The sequence below is a fragment of the Erigeron canadensis genome, chromosome 7, assembly GCF_010389155.1.
Source record: "Erigeron canadensis isolate Cc75 chromosome 7, C_canadensis_v1, whole genome shotgun sequence".
Taxonomy (NCBI): domain Eukaryota; kingdom Viridiplantae; phylum Streptophyta; class Magnoliopsida; order Asterales; family Asteraceae; genus Erigeron; species Erigeron canadensis.
In genome coordinates, this window is record NC_057767.1 from 3,422,408 (window position 1) to 3,443,411 (window position 21,004).

Genomic DNA, 21,004 nt, shown 5'->3' on the forward strand with positions numbered 1-21,004 from the left:
GTTATGTTACATATCATAATCAAATGTGTTTTAATAGGACCAGGATTATATATTTAGAGTGAGGACCAATCAAATAAAACACTCTTAAAATAGAATATGATTTAAAAATTTTATTTGATGTGTTAAAATATCATAAAACTAACATAGTGTATAACTAATTATCATTATTTAAGTGTTTAACAACACAATGATCTTTTAAAATCGAGAAAATCATGTTTTTATTGTTTTGTGCATCTAAGATAGATATATTAATTGTTTTGTCTTTTAAGTTTTACCTCTTACTTTATTGTCATTCAACAAGATTTTTTTTATTGATTTCATTTTTTTTTCTTTTATGACCAATTCAATTAATTATGCATCTTTTGTAATATTATATTTAGAAATTTTGTTTTATTAACAAACTCATTTAATTATACGTCATTTTTGTAAGAGTTAAGAATAAGAAGTAATTGAAAATTTTGGTGAAAAATGAGATCGTTGTTAATTATACAACTAAAGTTACTTTTTTTTTTATAAAACATTAACAGATTTGTAATCTCTACAATTAGTCTAAAGGCTTCATTAAATTTATTTATTTTTTTTATTATCTCTTTAATAATGAATTTACAAATTTAAAATCATTTATCATTTCATTCGGTATATATAACTTCATTAGATGACATTCCTCTTTTTTATACCATGTAAAATTTATACTAGAGTTTTGTTGTTAAAACAAATTCTTACAAGTTATATATGTAGTTACACATGTAATATAAAATTTAAAAATATCTAGTAATCATTTTACTATAATATTTTCTAATAGATTTATTACATTATAATTTTTAATAATCTACAAGTATTAGAAATAACATATAGTATCTACTAATTATAATATTCCCGCTTAATTATTATAATATTACCGTCCAATGGAATATAAGAGTTTTAATTGTATTATAAATCTAAATCTATGGATAATTTAATTAAAGCATTTATTTATGGTATATAAATAAAATAATTATTATATAAATTTAGAAAAGATATATGTGTCGCTTTAATAAGGTGTCACATGTCGATCATGTAAATTGTATTAAACTATTTTTATCAAAAGTTGATTTGTAGTTACAACAACCAGTTTTGAAGTACGGACAATTGTAAAGTGTGTTATCTTGAGTTAAAGCGAAAAAAATATTAAGGTGATGATAAACAACAAATGTTAGATAAAAAAAAACTTAAAACAAATATTGTCTACAAAATGATATCAAAAAATAAAATAAAATACGATATATGCATTAGATGTTTAAAAAATATATTCTGTTAATTATATTCAATGTTTTAAAATTACATTTTTTTAATTTGATTTTACCAATATCTTTTACATTTAAATATATATATTTAACAATTCATCTTAGTTTTAAAGATCATAAATAACTTATGTATTTGACACATTATAAATCGAGTTTATTATTTTAGGATGAAAGTTCTCTTTATTAGAAAATATTTGTTTCCTTCAATTTACTTGAACATATGCTTTAAATATTTTTTTGATATTTTTAAAGTTAGAGACAATTATACTAGTAAAGTTTGGAGGTTCTTTGACCTTTTGATTAAAATCAAGAGTCAATATTTAAAAATATTTTTTCTAATTTTAACATTAATTTTAATCTAAACTTCAAGATTCCTAAAGTTGTTTGTTTTCAACTTTAGAAGATCCGTATGCTTAAAAAAAACTACTCCCTCCGTCTCATTAAAAGTGTCATGTTTTGAATTTTCAATGTCTAATATTTGAAACTTTGACTTTAAATAATTTTATTTGTATTAGATAATAGTTGATGAAAGTTATATATATGAATTGATTGTGTTTTAGACGTGTTTTTTAATGGTATAACTTTTATCAAATTTTATATAACACAAAAAATTTTATTTAAAGTTAAAGTTTACAAATAAAGACTTTGAATATTAAAAGTAAAACACTTTTAATGGAACGGATGGAGTATTCAAAAGCGCAGTATAAATCTTTTCTTTCTTGCTTTTTGAAGAAAAGTAAATATTTTACTCTATTAAGTTACTAATCTTGATTGAACGTGACATCGGAAACTCCAGCTGCAAAAGGATATTTAGTTTCCATGGTCCTACATAAGCCAAAAGTTCGTAAAGATTGTTGTAGGACATACTACAAACAAATATGTCATTTTTCACCCTTGTTTTTTAATACTTTTAAAAAGTGTGAAAAATTCTGTTAATTTAATCACATTTATAAGTGTATAGAAATAATATACATTTAAGAATGTGAAGAAATTTAAAAAATCATAATATTTACACACTTATACATGTGAAAAAGAAAAGTTAACACTTTCAAGTGTGTAAAAATATGTTAATTGTTCACACTCTTAAGTGTTAAAGTTAATTTGTAACACCTAATTTCTTCACACATGGGGAATGTGAAGAAATAATGTGTTACAAATTGACTTTCACAAATATTTGATAATTGTTCACACTTTTAAGTATTAACATTTTGTTTACACATAAGTGTGAACAAATTATAACTTTTAAAATTTACTCATACTTTTAAATGTAATTTTTTTCTACACAATTTTGTATGTGATTAAATTAATAAACTTTTTCATACTTTTTATAACCAAATGTAAACAAATGAAAATTTTTTTTAGTGATCATAAGACACAATAATAATACTTTAATTTAATATAAAAATGGTTACTATCCCACCATAAAAACTTATCATCGACTCCCAATGAGACTTGTATTGAGAATGTATTCGAGTTCAATACATGTTATATCATTAGGTGTGTGATATGTATTGACTTTGTATTGGGTCCGTATTTGATGAATTGTGTATTTGTGATAATGAATACTAAAGATTTTGCTTTTTTTTATATTATTTCTTCTCTCATATCATTAATATTCGTTAAAAAAATGATACATCTTTCTAACTAAATAGTCTAAAATCCGTCTAACACTTTAAAAATGTGACATGTGTTACCCACTAATTCTCTTTCTTAGAAAATTTTTTAAACTATTTTATTAGAAGAATTAATCATATTCCATTAATTAATTCAAACGATGACTTTACCAAGTTTATTAGATACAATTTAAATGTATCTTTTTTTTAAAAAGAAAAATTAAACTTTCATTCACAATCAGTTTCACCCACAACTGTGTGCAGAAACCCCAATTACAATTTCCTCTTATTTACAAACATCAAATATATTCCAATCATTTAAGCTAATTGTACAATTCCTTGATCTATTTTTAAACCAAAAATAGCTAATAGCTTTTATCTCCTGAAATACTTTCTCTTTCACAATTTTTTCTTCATTAAATCTCTTATTTTTTCTTGCACGCCAAAGTAACCAACAGGTAACAAATAGGATTCCTTTGAAGATCTTCTTGATAGTACTCCCGAGCCCCAAGTGCTCTTCAATACCAAAAATGTCTTTGACTGAAAAGAAAAAGAGTGGTTTCATCCTACACCAAATACTAATTTTGTACCATATACAATTTAATTGTATCCAATATTGAGACTTAAGTCTCTAAACCTCCTATGGTTATACAATATTACAATTTAAGCTTTTAATTATATAACCTTACCACTTTTGTTACAATTTTATTAAATGATTTTGAGCTATTATTATAAAATGCTTTTAAGTTTTAAAGTTTTTATGATTTATCACATATTATTTTTGTTTTCATTAGTTGTATGTTTTTTAGTAATCTTTTTAGTATTATTACATATTAATTTTTTTAATTAATCAAAACATTATCTAGGGAAGGGAATATGAGGCTGTTAGACACCTAAGTTGGGTAAAAACACCCCACATACCTTTTTTTAAACCATAAAAATCATAGGAGGCAAAACATTTATTCAAAATATTAAAAAATTAATATGTGAGAAGTTTTTTACCTAAATTGGATGCATATGAAACTCATACTCACTTTTCCCCATTATCTATTATACTATACAATAGAAACACTTTTTTGAGTCAAATGTTATCTAATATCTATTATGTTATGGGTCCTTTCAACTTTTAGAATTTATTACTTAGTTGATTTGGGATTGTGTCGTATCTCAAACTTGTCACAATGGGTTGAAAGTCGTTCAAATTTTTATACGTAGAATCTCCTAAAATCGTAGTTTTTCAAAGATTGATACTATTATCGAACTGATATTGTTTTGTAATCATAACTAACACATTAGTGATTAGTTATTTATAGAACACAATGAAGAAAAACTGTATGTTGGTCAACGTCAATAACCTATCCCGGATCATTTCAACCCAGTATGAAAAAAGAACTGCTACCCAACTATTAAAACCTCCAGCTCTCACATTTGCCGCCTCTAAAGAATTTGATACTTACATAGCTATATGCTATCCTATATCCTTTATTCTTCTAGTTTCATAACGCAGCGTTGAGTAAAGTAACACATGTAAAGAATGAGCATAGCCAATTCGATGAACATACTGACTCCTTGATCAAGAATCAGTACATTGTCCATGTCTAGAATTGTGGAGATGAGATGAGCAATTGTGATAACCTCTGCATTCACTAGATACGGCATCCTTCAGTTTCGAAGCAGTTTGAGTGTCCACATTTGCTGTGCATTCGTCCAAACGTACATGACACCTACATTACATCATTTAACACCGTTATAGACTTGGAAGAATATCATCACACAAGCCAAAGACTAGATAGAGGTTTCAATGTTGACCCATCTACTTACGGACCTGTATGGGTTATTTTTAATCTCTAATGGGTAAAATGGTCCAAACCAAAAAGTTTATAATGCAGGAAACCGATCAAATGGATCAAACAGTCCCACGAATATTTGTTGGATGTAGACCCAAGTCCCACATTGGTTTTTATAGTTGAACCCCATTGGGCTTATACTCGGCTTGATGACTAATCTTCATATAATTATATTTAATGCACTATTTATTTATATAACAAATTAAAAACATTTGTGAAAAGGAAGTGTTTCGCGTGATGAAACCTGATCCAATATGACCCGTTAAACAGTTGACCCATTTTGCCACCCATACAAAAGACAAAGGAATGCTTATGAGTTCTAACCATAGTGGACTTAAGAAAGGCATGTGCAAGACAAAGGAGTTGTCGTTGTCCGACTGAAAAAGAAGTTCAGACTTTCATTTGCATATCCAGCACCCCTGCAGCTCGGACCTCCTTTTCAATATGACATTTCTCTAGAGCTTTCCACAATTTCAAGTCGTCGCTCAAGTTTAAGGGGTCTAAATTCTCCCAAGATGGTGTATCGGATATCAGTTAACCGTTAACATTTAATAACAGACATAGGTGGGTTTTCTATCACCAATTCACCAAATAACACAATCAAATGTATCCAATCCTACCTTAAAGATCCTTCAAAAAGGAATGCAGTATGAGGAACAACCGCAAAACTATAATATGTCCTCCACATATTGGATTGAGGCGGAATAAAATGCTAGATTTTCGAGCACCCGTCCTTCCAACAATTTCTACCTGATTAAAACTACACTGATGTTTGTATAAAATATGACAAAGATACAATAACATTTCAAGGAAATGGATAGAAGTAGAATACATGTAAATATATTTATGCTACTAGATATACAAAAGTGTGTTCCTCCAGCTATTGTCAAACTTAGATTACGTAATGCAGGAGGCAAAGACGGCATATATCTGACCGTTACATCTTGAAATTCAATCAGCCCATGAGATGACCAAGCTGCATCCAAAATCTTGTGCCCTTGAAATTCTTCTTGAGGAATGTCCATGTACTATAACAAATGCAATCAAATGTTCATTAATTTACTTAAAGTAAGCATTAACAAGCTAGCGAACATAATTCCTCATGTTCAGACCTGCAGAACCCTCTCAACCGAGACCAATTCCTTCTCGGTCTTGGTGAAACTTGTTATAAAGCTCCCCCAACAATATATGATACAACTCGAGCTGCATACGACAAAGCTAATCCTACCTGTATACAAAGTTTTCATATGGTAAAACTGATATATAACCTTAAAGGGGTGTTGAAATAGTGTTAGGATCTGTTTCTGTTATTTGAGGTCATAAATATCAAACAACCCGACTGTTGAAAGTTTGAAATATTCTAAAGTGTTTTAGAAAACAAAAGATGAAAAAAGTAAAAGAGCGGTAGAAAAGTACTTTTATTGTAAATATTGATGGAAGACATGTACTAACATTTACCAGCCCTGGGGTACCTAAATTGATTGGAAGATATCCATGAGATCCAACAACAGCCATCACAGCAACATATGATACAACAAAAGCTGCTAAGAACTAAGGTCACACAGTAGTTACTAATATTTTCAAGTGTTCATTGAAGTAAATGGTAGTAAAAAGTTGCATTCCATGGATGCACTTTAGTAAAAAATAAATCATTTTCCAATTTTCACTTAACAAAAAAAAAAAACACGTTCAAATCATATATTTTCGAAATTGTTTTTAAAAAAAAACAGAAAATATGGTTTTCCGCTTTTTTATATTGGAAATTAGGAAGCATCTATTCATTGTTTTTCACTTTTCATTTTCTATTTTAAAATTTTGAAAATCAAGTTATATTAACTTTCACCTACGCCCCTTCCCATTTAACTAAGTATATTGTAACATCTTTTTTAATAAGTAAAATGAAAATAATGTTAGCATTTTTAAAATTTTCATTTATATTCTAGAGATAAAAACTCCTTTAGAGATAAAAACTCCTTCCGTTTTTTAAAGAATTAAAAATAAAAAACTAGAAAACATTTTATACAACTAAACTTGTCCTTAATATTTTTAGTCCTTATAATCAAATTTTCTAGTACATTTTAATTGCCAAATTTTCTCCCCCAAATTCGGTAGCGATATACAACTAATTACTTACAAGATATTAAATTTACACTAATATTCCCAACTAATAACTCCATTCCTAGATCTACTACTACTATACCATAATAAAAAGCCCAGAGACTTAGTACTGTGCACAATCCCCTTCATTTTGACGTTGTCATTATTTTATAAAGTACACCAACAAGCTATCATAATAATGTTTCCTAAATATCTCTTCTCGTTCCTCTTAAACCCACATGCTTGTAAATATTTATTAAAATTTAAACATTAAAATCATATAGTGGGCACGTCTTCCATCATAAACTGACACAATTCCATACGGCATACGCGACCACGAGCATAACAAATGATCCACTCCTTCGTCTCCAAGTTTGGAACCATAGACCTCGGGTGGACTTTTGTGTCTCAAATTAAGTTTTGCTATATGTTGGACATCCTTTGTGGTCCTTGGCGCATCATTCACATGCTTACTTATTAGTATCAATTTTCTACACGTATTGTATTTTGATTTGTCTACGACCACTTTGATGATCCATATTTTTAAGATTCATGACTCGTTTGAAATAAAAAAGATTGTCAATTTTAAGCAAAGTAAGGTGAAATATGACCATATAAGCAATACATACTTGAGCAAGTATTATATCCTCTTGAGAATATGTAGATAGATACTACAACACTACAAGAAAGGGTTAATTGCCTAGAAACACTACAAGAAACTACTACTTTATGTTGTTCTAAGTTTAGCTATCACAGTGTGTAATGTAATATTACAACACATACAAAAACACACAAACTCGATCAGTGGTGATGAAAATTACATTACATTGAAGATGCTTTAGCAAAACTTGAAAATCTGGAAGACTCTTCTTGGACTAGAATTTGAGGGTTCCCTTGCTCCACCTGTGCCATTACAATAGAAAAAAAAAAAAATTTAACTCATATGTTATAGGTCCTCTCAACTTTAAGAATTTACTTATAAATGAATTGATTTGGATTGTGTGATTGCATCTCAAACTCGTCAAATCGAAAATTTAGTATCAAGGGGAACATGTCACCATGAGATGAAAGTCGTTCAAATTTCTACACATACAAGTATACAACCTCCTAAATGATAATTTTTCAAACATTAATACTGTTTTCCGGCTGATATGGTTCTATAATTATAACTAAAACATTAGTTATTTACAGAACAAAATGAAGAAAAAACTGTTTGTTGGTCAACGTCAACCCATCTCGCACCATTTCAACCCAATATTAGAAAAGAACTGTTTCAATCAGAACCTGTTTAACACTTTAACCCATTACCCAAACTGCCTCAACCCAGCTCTCCCATTTGCCACCTCTAAAAAATTTGAAGCTTAGACTTACAGTGCCATATGCTATCCTATAGATCCTCTATATTTAAGTTTTTATAATGCAGTGTTGAATAAAGTGACACAGGTAAAGAATGAGCAATGTCAATTCCATGAACATACCAAGACTCCTTGATCAAGAATCAGTACATTGTCCATGTCTAGAATTGTAGAGATGCGATGAGCAATTGTGATCACCGTCAGCCCTCTGCATTCACTAGATATGGCATCCTTCAGTTTCGAAGCAGTTTGAGTGTCTATATTTGCTGTGCATTCGTCCAAACATAACACCTGCATTACATCATTTAATACCGTTAAGAGACTTAGAAAGAATACCAGCACAAAAGCCAAAGACCAGATACAGGTTTCAATGCTGACCCATCTACTTATGGGTCTGTATGGGTTATGTGTCATCTCTAAGTGGTAGAATGATCCATACCAAAAGTTTATTACGCAGGAAACGGATCAAATGGATCAAACAGACCAAAATATATTTTTGTTGGGTGTAAACCCAAGTCCCACATTAGAAATCATATAAACTCTAAGCATGTATATAAGCTTGTAGGTTACTCCCTCTATTAACAATTGCTTTTAGACTTGAACCCCTTTAGCTTGATGATTGTGCTGTAAACGGTCTCAACATACTTCATGTAATTTATTTATAACGTGCTAATTATATATAATGTAGATATTAAAGGTTTTATGGAAAGATAGTGTTTTGGGTCAATAAACCTGATCCAATTTGGCCTGTTTACTAATTGACCCATTTTGCCACATGTTCAAGAGACAAAGGGTGAGTTCTGACCATAGTAGACTTAAGAAAGGCACGTGCAAGACAAATAAGTTGTCGTTGGCCGACTGAAAAAGAAGTTCCAGACTCTTTCATTTGCATATCCAATCCCCCTGCAGCTCGAACCTCCTCTTTAATATGACATTTCTCTAGAGCTTTCCACATTATATGGTCGTCGCTCAAGTTTAAGGGGTCTAAATTTTCCCTGGATATTGTATCAGATAACGTTAACATATATAAGAGACATAGATGGATTTTCTATCACCAATCAATGCAGTGAAATGTATCCAATTCTACCTTAAAGTTCCTTTAAAAAGGAATGGAGTCTGAGAAACGACCGCTAAACGTGACCTAAGATCTCTTAGAGAAATGTCCGCTATGTTTATGCCATCAACTATAATATGTCCTTGACATATTGGATTAAGGCGGAATAAAGCATTCAAAATGCTAGATTTTCCAGCACCCGTCCTTCCAACAATTCCTACCTGATTAAAATTACATTGATGTTTGTATAAAGTATGACATATATACAATAACATTTCAAGGAATTGCATAGGAATAGAATACATATAAATATATTTATGTTACTAAATATACAAACCTGTGTTCCTCCAGCTATAGTCAAACTTAGATTACGCAATGCAGGAGGCAAAGACGGCATATATCTGAGTGCTACATTTTGAAATTCAATCTGCCCATGAGATGGCCAAGCTGCATCCAAAATCTTGTTCCCTTGAAATTTTTCTTGTGGAATGTCCATGTACTATAACAGATGCAATCAACTGTTCATTTATTTAAAGTAAGCATTAACAAGCAAACATAATTCTCATGTTCAGACCTGCAGAACCCTCTCAACCGAGACCAATTCCTTCTCAGTCTCGGTGAAACTTGTCAAAAAACTCCCCAACAATGATACAACTGGAGCTGCATATGACAGGGCTAATCCAACCTGTTTACAAAGTTTTCAAATATTAAAAATAATGTTTATGGAAAGAATAAGAAAACTGACATATAACCTTAAAGGGGTGTTAAGATAGTGATTGGATCTGTTTCTCCTATCTGAGGTTACAATATCTAATAACCCGACAGTTGAATGTTTGACAGATTGTTAAATGTTTAAGAAACCAAAAGATAAAAGAAGCAATAGATAAGTACTATTATTGTACATTTTGGTTTAGACATGTACTAAGTACTAACAATATGAGTAATAAAATTTACTAAATGACAAACTAAAGAGACTGAAAACTTACCAGCCCTGGGGTACCTAAATTGACAGGAAGATATCCGTGAGATCCAACAACCGCCATCACCGCGACATATGAGACAACAAAAGCTGCTAAGAACTAAGATCACACAGTAATTACTATTTCGTAATATTTTCTAAAGATTCCATTGAAGTAATTTGTAATAAAAAGTTACATTACATAGATTCACGTTAGCATATAATCTTGTTTACAATGCCATACTGATTCTGTGTTTATTGGTAATACCTGCAGGCGTAAAGATAGCCACAGGCTTGCAATTAACTCTGAATACGAAGTTCTCTGATACATCTTGACATGGTCCATGAATACAGTCATGAAAAAGTACTGCGTAAAGACAAAGAGCATTACTTAGTCTCATTAGACTGAAGTACATATACATGTATCGTACTAGTAATAAATTTCAAGCTATTATATATGAAATCTTAAGCTAATAGGTTTGCTCATCCCTGTTAGGCTCTTAAAATATGAAAACTTTGCTAATGTAAAGAGTCTTTAAGATAAAAATCTTTATATAACAAAATTTTAGCACAGCATTTACCTCGGATTTGAACGCCCTTATAGTTGATGACCCGTCAAGTATCTCGGAGAATGATGCATATATGGGTGATCGTGATACGCTGTCTAGCCTTCTCAGTTCTCTTGATGTTGACCTGTAGTAGAACTGAATGGTCCCTTATTTAGAGGGTAATGTCACTATTGTGACACTGATACAATTTGTAGAGGTAGCAGTATGGATGCGTTGGATATTGGGTCAAAACGATTTTCGGTTTTTAAGGTCACGTGTTGATAATTCAAAACTTTGAACAAAGCCATTTAGGAATTTCTATACAAAAAACGTACTTTTGGCAATCTTTTAACACATTTTGACCTGTTCGGCATTTAGCTAAATTGTTTGACTGACTCATTTGAGTTAAACCACAACCCAAATTGACCCATTCATAAGCATATGAAAGATAAATTGCAACAAGCTCAAGAAAAACATATTGACAAGATTTCCTCTTCATGCTTATACCTGCACTTTGCTATAGATATACCAAAAAGGCAATATGAGAAGCAAGAACATGACCTACAATAAAAGTATATCGATCAAAGTTCGTAAAATTTAATATATAAACTATATAATAAATGTAATTATGACCCTATTTCATCAATTAGTTACCTGCACAAAGGACAGAATTAAAGCAATTCCTAAGAGGCCGACAAAATTGGCAAGTAGAATATTGAGAATGAAAGGTAGAGAATCATCAATTGTGTAAAGATCAGACGACAGCCTACAAACATAATCAATATGTACATTCATAAAAGATGATACTCATTTTATCGAAGAAGTTTTATCAGAGATCGTAATTCTGACCATTTACTAGGAAGTTAGCCCGATTTGGGTTATGTAAAGTAAAATAATAGCTTAAAGGAAACTGGTCAAACGAGACGGAAATTGCCAAATTGCATTTTTAATCCATTCTGAATATCTTGATTCGGAAATTAGATCATTGTTGTGGTGTTATACTATTTGTAAATCATATTCAAAACTCAAGTAATTGTAAAAATAAAATCTGGAAATCTTTGTGTGGCCAATCCCTACCCAGCCTGTTATTACCCATTACCTGAAATGCTCATTTTAGAATTTAAGCTACCTGTTCAGTATTCTTCCACTTGGTGTCTGGTCAAAAAATGCAACAGGTGCATCAACAAGCTTTTTCAACAGGTTATTGTGCACCTGAACTGCTGCACGTAGACCGCCATATGCAAATGAGAACGCCCTAACTAGAGTAAGAAAGGAGTTCGCCACACAAAAGATACAGAGTATAACCTGCAGTGTCAATAAAAAGTTCACAAATGCCTATTTTGCCAGTTACGTAGCTATGCATCTGCAGTCTCATGCGCAGTTGCATTGTAAACATGCAAAAGAGTGCATTGAGTAAACAGAAAAGCATGTGGTCCTTATAAATGCTAGAGTGGCAATTTCGATTGATTAACTATTGGCTGTCAAGAATCTCAAATGGGTCAAAACAAAAAAGTTTCTTAAAGGGGAATGGATATAAAAACTTTATGGTCAAACCAACCAATCCAATCGGTTTTAATCCCTACTAAAACGTTTATAGATATAACCTGGACCCATTACCTCACCCACCCAGCTTGTCACTTATTCACTTTAAAGTTCAAAGGATGATTTCTTATATGAATATGATTGCAGCATAAGATTCCTGTGAGACTCATATTCGTTAGGAATTGAGCTCTTGGAATTAGTTCGGTTTATATTGACAATCTATGATTCACTAATACTGCCTAAAGTTAGTGTGAGCATGAAATCCGACCATCAGCAAGTAATAAAATTTACCAGATAAAAGGATGTTGGATGCTGTTCTAATGCTGATATATCAACCCAGTAAGACAGCCATAGATCATTTCCATTTCGAGAAGCTTGCATTAAAATTGCTGACAGGCATGTTACAGCTGTAATACACCAACCAGTGAATGCAGCATAACTCCTGTACAATAAAAGAAAATAACTGAAGTTTAGTCCGTTTTATAAATTTTAGACAGGATACACTAATATAGAAAAGGCGACTTTTTGGACCACTGCCCTTTCTTTTCAAATTAAGTGTCAACCTAGCAAGTATGCTGAAACACATTCTTAAAGGTCACAAGAAGCAGGATGGGGGATTGGGAAACAGGTAAAATGAAGCAATAGTCATAATCTAAATCTTTGAACAAAAATGACAAGGTTGTACGCAATAAAAATAAATGTTATATGGCTTTTAACTCATTTAACTAGTTCCTCTTCTATTAAATTTTCTTCTATCTATTTGACCCATTTGAGATAAAATGCACCCGCATTAACAAATAAACAAGTCGATATTGCCATCTATACACACCGTTGTTTGCAGAAACAATTGATTTTAAATAATTACAGCAATGTTGATACAGATAAAAGAGAGCATTTTACTTGGAACTTATATTCAAATTCTTGCATCTATAAAAAAGTTTTAAAATTTTTTACTTTGCATATTCACAAGAATGATGGTTTGAAAAATGTCACTCACTGAAAGATTGACTCACATGTACACGGTTGTTTCAACTCTGCCTTCTTTTCTCTCTTCAACCCCGATAATATTGTCAGTGGTATCCATAATATCTACACCTTCGCTCTTTAACATAACACTCTCCTCAACTTCCATACAAGTATCTCCACTTTCTCCTTGTAATTTGGTCTCAGAAGATGTGTTAAACTCTTCAGTTCTAAACAATGATGCGTATGAAGAAGTTGAACATTCAGTTGGACTCCCTACCCATTTCACTTGTCCTTTGTCCATTATAACAATCATATCTGCAGCGAATATTGCCTGTTAAATGTAAAAGATTATTTAGTGTATGAAGTCCAGTGAATTTCAGCAGTTGTTTATTTATTAGCAAGGAAAATATGTGACAAAATGGCCGGGTTGGTAACAGCCTAACAAGTCAAAATGGGTAAGTTATTGTTTCGGTCGAAATGGGCCAAGTCGTGTTGGATTCACCTGAAACGCCTTGGTCAAAAGAGTTAGAAATAATTAGTGTGTCAGATATGAATACAAATTTGAGCATTTCATCCATCATCTAATTTCTTAATATAATGGTTCATGTGATTTTATGCATTAAAGATATAATTTGGGCGGCTTCCAATCCATTGAACCAATATTCTAATAAGATAAACTTTTTTGTGTCTTATTTGACCCATTAGATATAAAACATAACCCAAATCAACCCACTCGTAAGTAAATGCATCAACATAGCTACCTCTAACAAGGACATACAGTCATTACCTGAATATTATGGGTGCAAAGAATGCGTGTTTTCTGATTCATAAGAGGACTAAGGAGTGCATGTGATAATATCCAAGAAGCCACTTGTGCATCAACTGCACTAAGGACATCATCCAGCATGACTAAGTCAGATCCATGGTAAACAGCCCTGTTCATCCCCTTAAGTATAAGAACTTTCATGAATAACAATAAACTTCTTGCACATTATCAATTGTGAATGCCAATGAGAAACGATAGATAACGGCACCTGGCAAGTGCAAGACGAGCTCTCTGTCCACCTGAAAGATTAATCCCTTTCTCTCCAATATAAGCCATATCACCTCCAACCATGAGGGACACATCTGTGTCAAGGGCACATGCCTCTAGAACAGCAGAATACCTGTACAAAGAAATTGACCCATACGTTATTACCAAACAATAGAGATCTTCAAAATGTATTGCACTCCTTATCTTCAAAGTGAACATTCTGTACAAAAAATGTAATTCTGAATGGGTCACTTCAGGCTATGTTTTATTTCTAATGGAGAAAGCATTCTAACTTGCTTAAAGCGTATAACCTCCTAAATCATTTTGTACAATAAGTAGATTGCTGTTGTGATTTTATAAATTTTGTATCATTTTGTGTACAGAATGTTTCGGGTCAAACTGATTTGACCCATTTCCAACTATGCTAGAAATTTGCCCCTTCCTATCGATTACCCAACTTGCACATTTTGCCACCTCAAATAAATGGAGTACACTTGGACAGATTAGGGATCAAACTCTGCGGATCAATAATATCTTTGAAAGGTTTGTTCAAGTTCATTCTTAGAGAAAAGTACCTTATCGGATCATAGTCCTTCCCAAATATGACATTATCACGGATAGTGCCAGAAAGAATCCACGGAATCTACAGCTCCAAACATGGATAGGTTAATAAGTATAAGTTATAAATTTATGACTCAAAGAAAGTATGAGCTCATCATATTTAGTAAGGTTATTATCAAACCTGTGGGACATAGGCCACAGATCCACTTGAATATATAAATCCCTTAATAAGCTTCAATTCTCCAAGGATGGAATTTAACAAGGATGATTTACCTGAACCAACCTGAACACATGCATTCCATTATGTAATGCTGACAATTATATCACAATCTTATACAGTAGTAAAAATTTATGGACTTTTGTATGAAGTGTAGCTGTCTATCATGGCAAAATGGGTTTAAAGACACCCATTACAACCTCCTAAATCAATGGTCAAATATTGAGATTATTAGTGTAATAATAAACTTTTCGTGTGTGTGTGTGTGTCTGTGTGTGTGTATATATATATTGATATTAAACTGGACAAAAATGTGTTTGATGGTTAATCCAGACAAGAAACTCCATTTGTTTTTGACCCACCCGACCCTCTCGTTTTCCAGATCAAGATATACTCTGTGGTAAGTTAAATGACCAATCAAAGTGGCAAGACTCCTAAGAGCAGAGTTGACCTCTCCAATAACAGCAACTAGAAAACCCTTTGGAATTGCAAGATTGACATGATTCAGAATCGGCTTCTTGACTTCCTGATCACTGTTTGACCATGCACAACAAACATCTTTCATGAAAATATCCATTTCTTCATATGATGATGAAGAATTGTTTGTCTGCAAGTTACGAGGCTCATGCTCATGACATGAGAGGAACTTGCCCAGCCGTCTTGTAGATATGAATGCCTGTGGAGAAATTTTAACAGAAACAAAACATATTGCCTGTTAATTTACAAACTTTATCATGAAGCTGTTTGTTTACAAGAGGGCATTTGCATAACTCACGTCGATCAACCCATTAATGACCCATGGGAATGAGTTCAATGGAGAGATCAAATTGTTAAATAGAGCAAGACAAGTGAAAACCTGCAAAATTCGATGATAAAATTACCAAAAAATCAAAATGCTAATAAGAAAAAACCACAGGGAACTCCAAGTATTGAAAGAACTGTTATACCGTTGCTGCATCAAGTTGATTTCCCATCATTACATAAAGTCCAAATGTGAACAAAGAAAAAAGAGTTGGTGTTGTTGCCCAAAAGAATACACACCATGCATCCAAGTACTTCCTTGTCTATAAAAAAGAGATCAGAATAAAGATTCATTGCATTATGATGAAAGGCGGTTTATAAACTCAAAATATAATCTAGGCTTCAACTAGGGGTGGCATGTCAAAGCAAAGTTCCCGTCAAAACGGGAATTTTTACAGATTGTCTTGGGGTTGACCAAAAGCACTTTTGTTCCACTTCTTTTTATAAATATTTCGAGTTAAATGATTATAAGGTTTCACGAACTCAAAATATAATCTAGGCTTCAACCCATTTGACCATTAAATTAATTTGACTGTTTCGTTAGCCAACTTCTTTATTTTGCATGTTTGACCCATTAAAGATAGTACATAACATGAATCAAACCATTCATATATCGATGAATCGAAATGCCAGCTATATCAATGTATCTTAATGTAAAGAGTAATTCTTACTGACAAATATTTCACTTCTAAGGATCTTGTTTTCATCAACCAGCTAGTAAAAATAAGCTCCCAACCATACATTTTCAAAGTTCGAATGTATGTCAATAGCTCTCCAGTTCTTCTAACCCTGTCCCAGGTGTTACATGTTATAAATTAGGCCTATATTTTAATCTAGAACTCTATCACAAAGACTTCAAGATACAATTGTCTCCAAAACAATACTATTAGACTATTAGTAATAACAGAGAAAACTGGTTTGGTAACAACTATGAAGATATCTGCAAAGTGCACTCACCTTTCATCCTTTTGCTTCATCATATTTGTAGTGGCACTAGCAATCAACTCAGCAATCCATTTATTTACTACATGTTGTTATTGTAACTTTATCAGTATGAATAAATGATTACAATATTACATAGATATCATATATCAAAGAAGTAAGAAATGTGAAAATGTATAAAAAGAGAATATCTGAAAGGAAAACAGATCAAAGGGTCAAAGTTTACCCACAATTTATATGTAATGTCAGACATTCATCTTTTGTAATCGTGTCTAACATTAACTTTTAACAGATAATGTTTGGAGCAAAAGTGTTCCGGGTCAGCCTGACCAGGCCTGTTTTGACTCTAACAGAAAATATACCGATTTTGACCCGTTACTTACATACTGTATTCATGTAAAGAAACAAATGCAAGGAGACTTTACCTGGTATCAACAATATAGTTATTGTGATTCCCGCAACAAAAGCAAACTGAACTTGGGTATAGAGCAGATACAGGGCAATTCCAATTTGTAGTGGCAAGCTGAAAGGTTTAGAGAATCAATACGACCGATAAGGCTTATTACTCTATTAGAAACATGTTAACCTTAACTATAATGATAGCATAAAAGACCAACACCTATGGTTGCAGATATGTCAAAAAAATAGATAAAGACCTCCACATGTCATGAAAACTGTTGCACATATTGACGGTCCGGTCCACATCCACAGACATGAATGTTTGAATTTCTCCCTCGGAAAATTTAGATCTTTCAGCTAGGCTTACATGGAGACACTGAAATTTTCATGACGGGAACCTTGATGGTTAGCTCATAACTTACCTGAATTTATACATCCATACATATATGTGTGTCTCTATCTATAAATAGATACAATATATCAGACGATAAGTACTTGCCTTTCGAAATAAAACAGTCATAAGACCAGAACGTAGCTTTAACTTTAACTTGGAGAGGCGAAATGTATATTGTGTATCAAGAAAAGATCTGCAGAAATGAGTTCATACAAGAATTGTTACAAGTTATGATAGAACATAAGTTTACATCAGTGAGTATCTTAGACTCTTTTTGCAACTTAGAAGCAATGTATAAACACCTTTATCAGTGAAACACATGAATACTTCATGGAATAAAAGGTACAAGTTATGATCTAATCATGAGAAGAAACACAGTTGTATTAGACTTGTACCTCGGAACACGTCATTAATACGAATAAGTATTTTATGCTAAAGTAATCAAAATATAACCATAAGACTTACTTCAAAATGGAAGTTAAGCCGAGGGAAATGGCGAAGAGATAACCATTAAAGTTTCCTGATCCTGTATATAGAAACTTATGATTTTTAATATTCCATTTGCATGTGAAAAAGTCATAAGACTCTTGAAAATTCAACGTTAATTACACATACAGAAAACTGTAATCATAAGTGATTAACAGGAAGAAGGATAACCATAACTTTATGCATGACAGTTGTAAAGGCCTACCGTTCTTATAGGAAGCATGGACAATACAATACTATTCTAGAAACCAAATGAGATGCAAATGTAGCAATTGACCTTCTTGAAGATATTTGATCAGCATATTAAGAAGCAAGGGTCCAGCAAAACCAAGAAGATCATTGACTACCTGAAATTGGAAGATAATTGACATTATAAGCCTACTACTTCATTAATCTAAGGGTTTAACTTTTCTTTATTGTTGTTTGTGATATTGTATAGTTAGGCCACCCATGTTGCTTTCGGCCGTTTCTTGGCAAAAAAGTCCCCATGTTTTTGTAAATCAACTACTTTACCCATACCATTCTAAAATGATCAAAGTAACTCTCATAAGTGTACGATATCCTTATGTTCTATTTTGTAAACTTCGATATTTGTTTCTTTTATGTAATCTAGAAAAAAAGAAAGATATAATCCTCAAAAGTACCTTTAACAGGCCTAAGCAAATGTATTGCCAACCGTATGCATAACATATAGTCCAAAACAAAGAAGGATGAGAGCAATCAAGTCCTCTTTGATCTTCCCAACATTTTAGCAAAGAATCATGGCAGAACAAGGGATCCATGTCAACCGGCAATTGAATCAAATCGTCGAAGTTTAGTTGTTTCTTTGCACCGTGTTCCATTACACAATTGATAGATTTAAATGTCATGACATTCCAAAATCTGGCAAGACCCCCCTTTGATAAACAAGTAAATGACACATAAGTTACTTTATTCCAAACTAGGTAACAATGAGATATTGTTAATCTTTTATAAAAGTTGCTTCTGACAGAAATAAATAACATACAGGACTTTCTTGAAAAGTTTCGTCGATAGCCATTTCACTGGACAGTAGCGACTCTTCCATTGAACTACATGTTTGAAAGAAACAAATTCAGTTTTAGGAACAATAATGTTTGCTCTTCAATTGCCAGGAAAATAGATATTTATAGATGGTACTTAGAAAAGTATGCAACACTAATTCATGTCTTGGCAGGGTTTATGCTCTCTGGATCTTTCAAATAAATATTCGTCTGATAATAATCTCCAACATATTTAGCTGCTTACTATAGTTCCTTAGAAAAACTTTAAATCGGGGGAGTGAAATTTAAAAAAGATTCTCTGCAATTTAAAGAGGACTGAAATTCGTCATGGTTTACCTGTTCCTACGAGATGCCTGCTTCACTCTGATGATATTAACCAAGGTACCAAACAGAACATCCACTAGAACTATTAAGCTCTCATTAATACAGCTAAAAACCTGCAGAACAACGTCATAACTTAACTTATGTCTTTCATTCTTTCTATAGAATAAAGCACCTACCGGTAAGATTTTTCTCTGATCATTATTAAACGACGAAGAAAGTTGAGAATCGTATAAAGTCTTTCACATGGTAGATATATAAGAAAAGGTCATGGAAACAAACAGAAGCCTTCATAGTAATAATATATGAACATACAAAAAGTACCTCTAAATAAGAGAAGCTTGCTTGTAAAGATGGAATTGCTAAGAACGGTTTCATAATCCACCAAAAGCACAAGACCCGATTAGATAAAACAAATAACCAGCAATCACACCTTGAGACAAGAAGTAATGTGACCTGTAATGTACATCAAAAGAATTATTACAAGTATAATACTTCACACCTACGCAAGAATCAGAGGCAGTCTTACCCAAACTATGAGTTGAGAAGATCTAACAAGCCACTCGTGATATAAAGCAGGATGACCCGTTTTTGTGTTGCTTAATAGCATAATCATGTCAAAACATGCAATGCATGCCCCAATGACAGGTAGAAGTAGCAAAAAGACTTTCTCATAGAAGTATATCTGTAATGAACATCATTAAACAACAAATCAACATAATAACTATACGTAATGAATTGCATCCGCTATCCAATTAACTATTGGTACAAGTTGAAAAACTGATATAACTACATCATGTATTGATCATATTGAACTTAACGCACACTAGTTGATCCACCATATAAAGTCGGAAAATACTGTATGTATGGACTGCAACGAATAGAATCGTGTAATCAGCCTGTAACACCAACATCATATCGATTTATAATCACTACTTCATTGGTTACTGTAATATATAGAATTAAGCTTAATTATGGAAATATGGTGGATTATGTCTAGTGTGTGTTTTGAGAGAAACTTGATAAATGTATAAAAAAGATATTATTGATATGAAAGCATTAGTTGCAAAATGGGTGGAAGGGGATATTTATACATAAGCCTAATTTAACACTAACACCCCTTCCACTAATGGAAATTTACAATTTAACACCACTAATTTATATATCTAACAGTTACCTTTCGACGTCCTCTGGTAGTCCTTTCGGTCATTGTGGTCACAACAAATATAACACATGTTATCATACTTGCTCCAAAACCTAGCACTGTAAATCTTGTTAAGAGGATACAACCTATAAAGTATAATAAAAATTAATGATCCTGTGATTGTTTCTTTATATCTATATATAGTTCGAGCTCTGCATACTGCCCACTCTTGAATGCTAACTACCGACTACCAACTCGTTGTTTAAAAAAATTTAGAAAGGAATAGAGGATATAGGTTGTTGAAACATCTTGAAATTCCATTTCCATCCCATATCTGTAAAAAGAGTTACAAGTTACAAACATTTTAAGCAAGATCACTAATTAACTACAAAAACTAAAGCTAGCTAGCTAATTGAATCCA

The 21,004-nt window shown here is 32.1% G+C and overlaps 1 protein-coding gene across 2 annotated transcripts; it reads right to left on the bottom strand.

Annotated features, from left to right (window-relative positions):
- Positions 1–7,453: 7,453 nt before the first annotated feature.
- Positions 7,454–20,692, bottom strand: LOC122606676 (ABC transporter C family member 13). 2 transcript variants are annotated; one of them, XM_043779516.1, is made up of 34 exons: positions 20,617–20,692; positions 19,969–20,124; positions 19,764–19,895; positions 19,455–19,555; positions 19,103–19,166; positions 18,741–18,992; positions 18,374–18,443; positions 18,076–18,136; positions 17,716–17,803; positions 17,474–17,592; positions 17,243–17,340; positions 16,833–16,899; positions 16,547–16,664; positions 16,022–16,138; positions 15,850–15,930; positions 15,526–15,750; positions 15,039–15,140; positions 14,872–14,939; positions 14,298–14,429; positions 14,051–14,150; positions 13,311–13,594; positions 12,589–12,739; positions 11,885–12,060; positions 11,410–11,521; positions 11,263–11,316; positions 10,789–10,911; positions 10,476–10,574; positions 10,236–10,328; positions 9,824–9,934; positions 9,587–9,748; positions 9,283–9,470; positions 9,001–9,190; positions 8,319–8,486; positions 7,454–7,743 (listed from the first exon to the last, which is right to left on the bottom strand). In XM_043779516.1, the coding sequence occupies exons 1-34, from the start codon at positions 20,680–20,682 to the stop codon at positions 7,663–7,665; spliced, it is 4,209 nt and encodes a 1,402-aa protein (XP_043635451.1). In that variant the 5' UTR covers positions 20,683–20,692; the 3' UTR covers positions 7,454–7,662. The 2 variants fall into 2 exon arrangements, with proteins under 2 accessions (XP_043635451.1, XP_043635452.1); XM_043779517.1 differs by lacking the exons at positions 17,243–17,340; positions 17,474–17,592; positions 17,716–17,803; ... (6 more) ...; positions 19,969–20,124; positions 20,617–20,692 and having other exon boundaries at positions 14,051–14,198; positions 16,833–16,969.
- Between the last annotated feature and the right edge of the window lie 312 nt (positions 20,693–21,004).

Excerpts from the sequence above, each read along its gene's own strand:
- LOC122606676 (XM_043779516.1), bottom strand. The coding sequence starts at position 20,682 with ATGATAACATGTGTTATATTTGTTGTGACCACAATGACCGAAAGGACT. Across the intron at positions 16,665-16,832 it reads ATGAAGCAAAAGGATGAAAG|GGTTAGAAGAACTGGAGAGC; the intron begins GTGAGTGCACTT and ends CACCTGGGACAG. Across the intron at positions 8,487-9,000 it reads CCTTTCTTAAGTCTACTATG|GTGTTATGTTTGGACGAATG; the intron begins GTCAGAACTCAC and ends GATGTAATGCAG.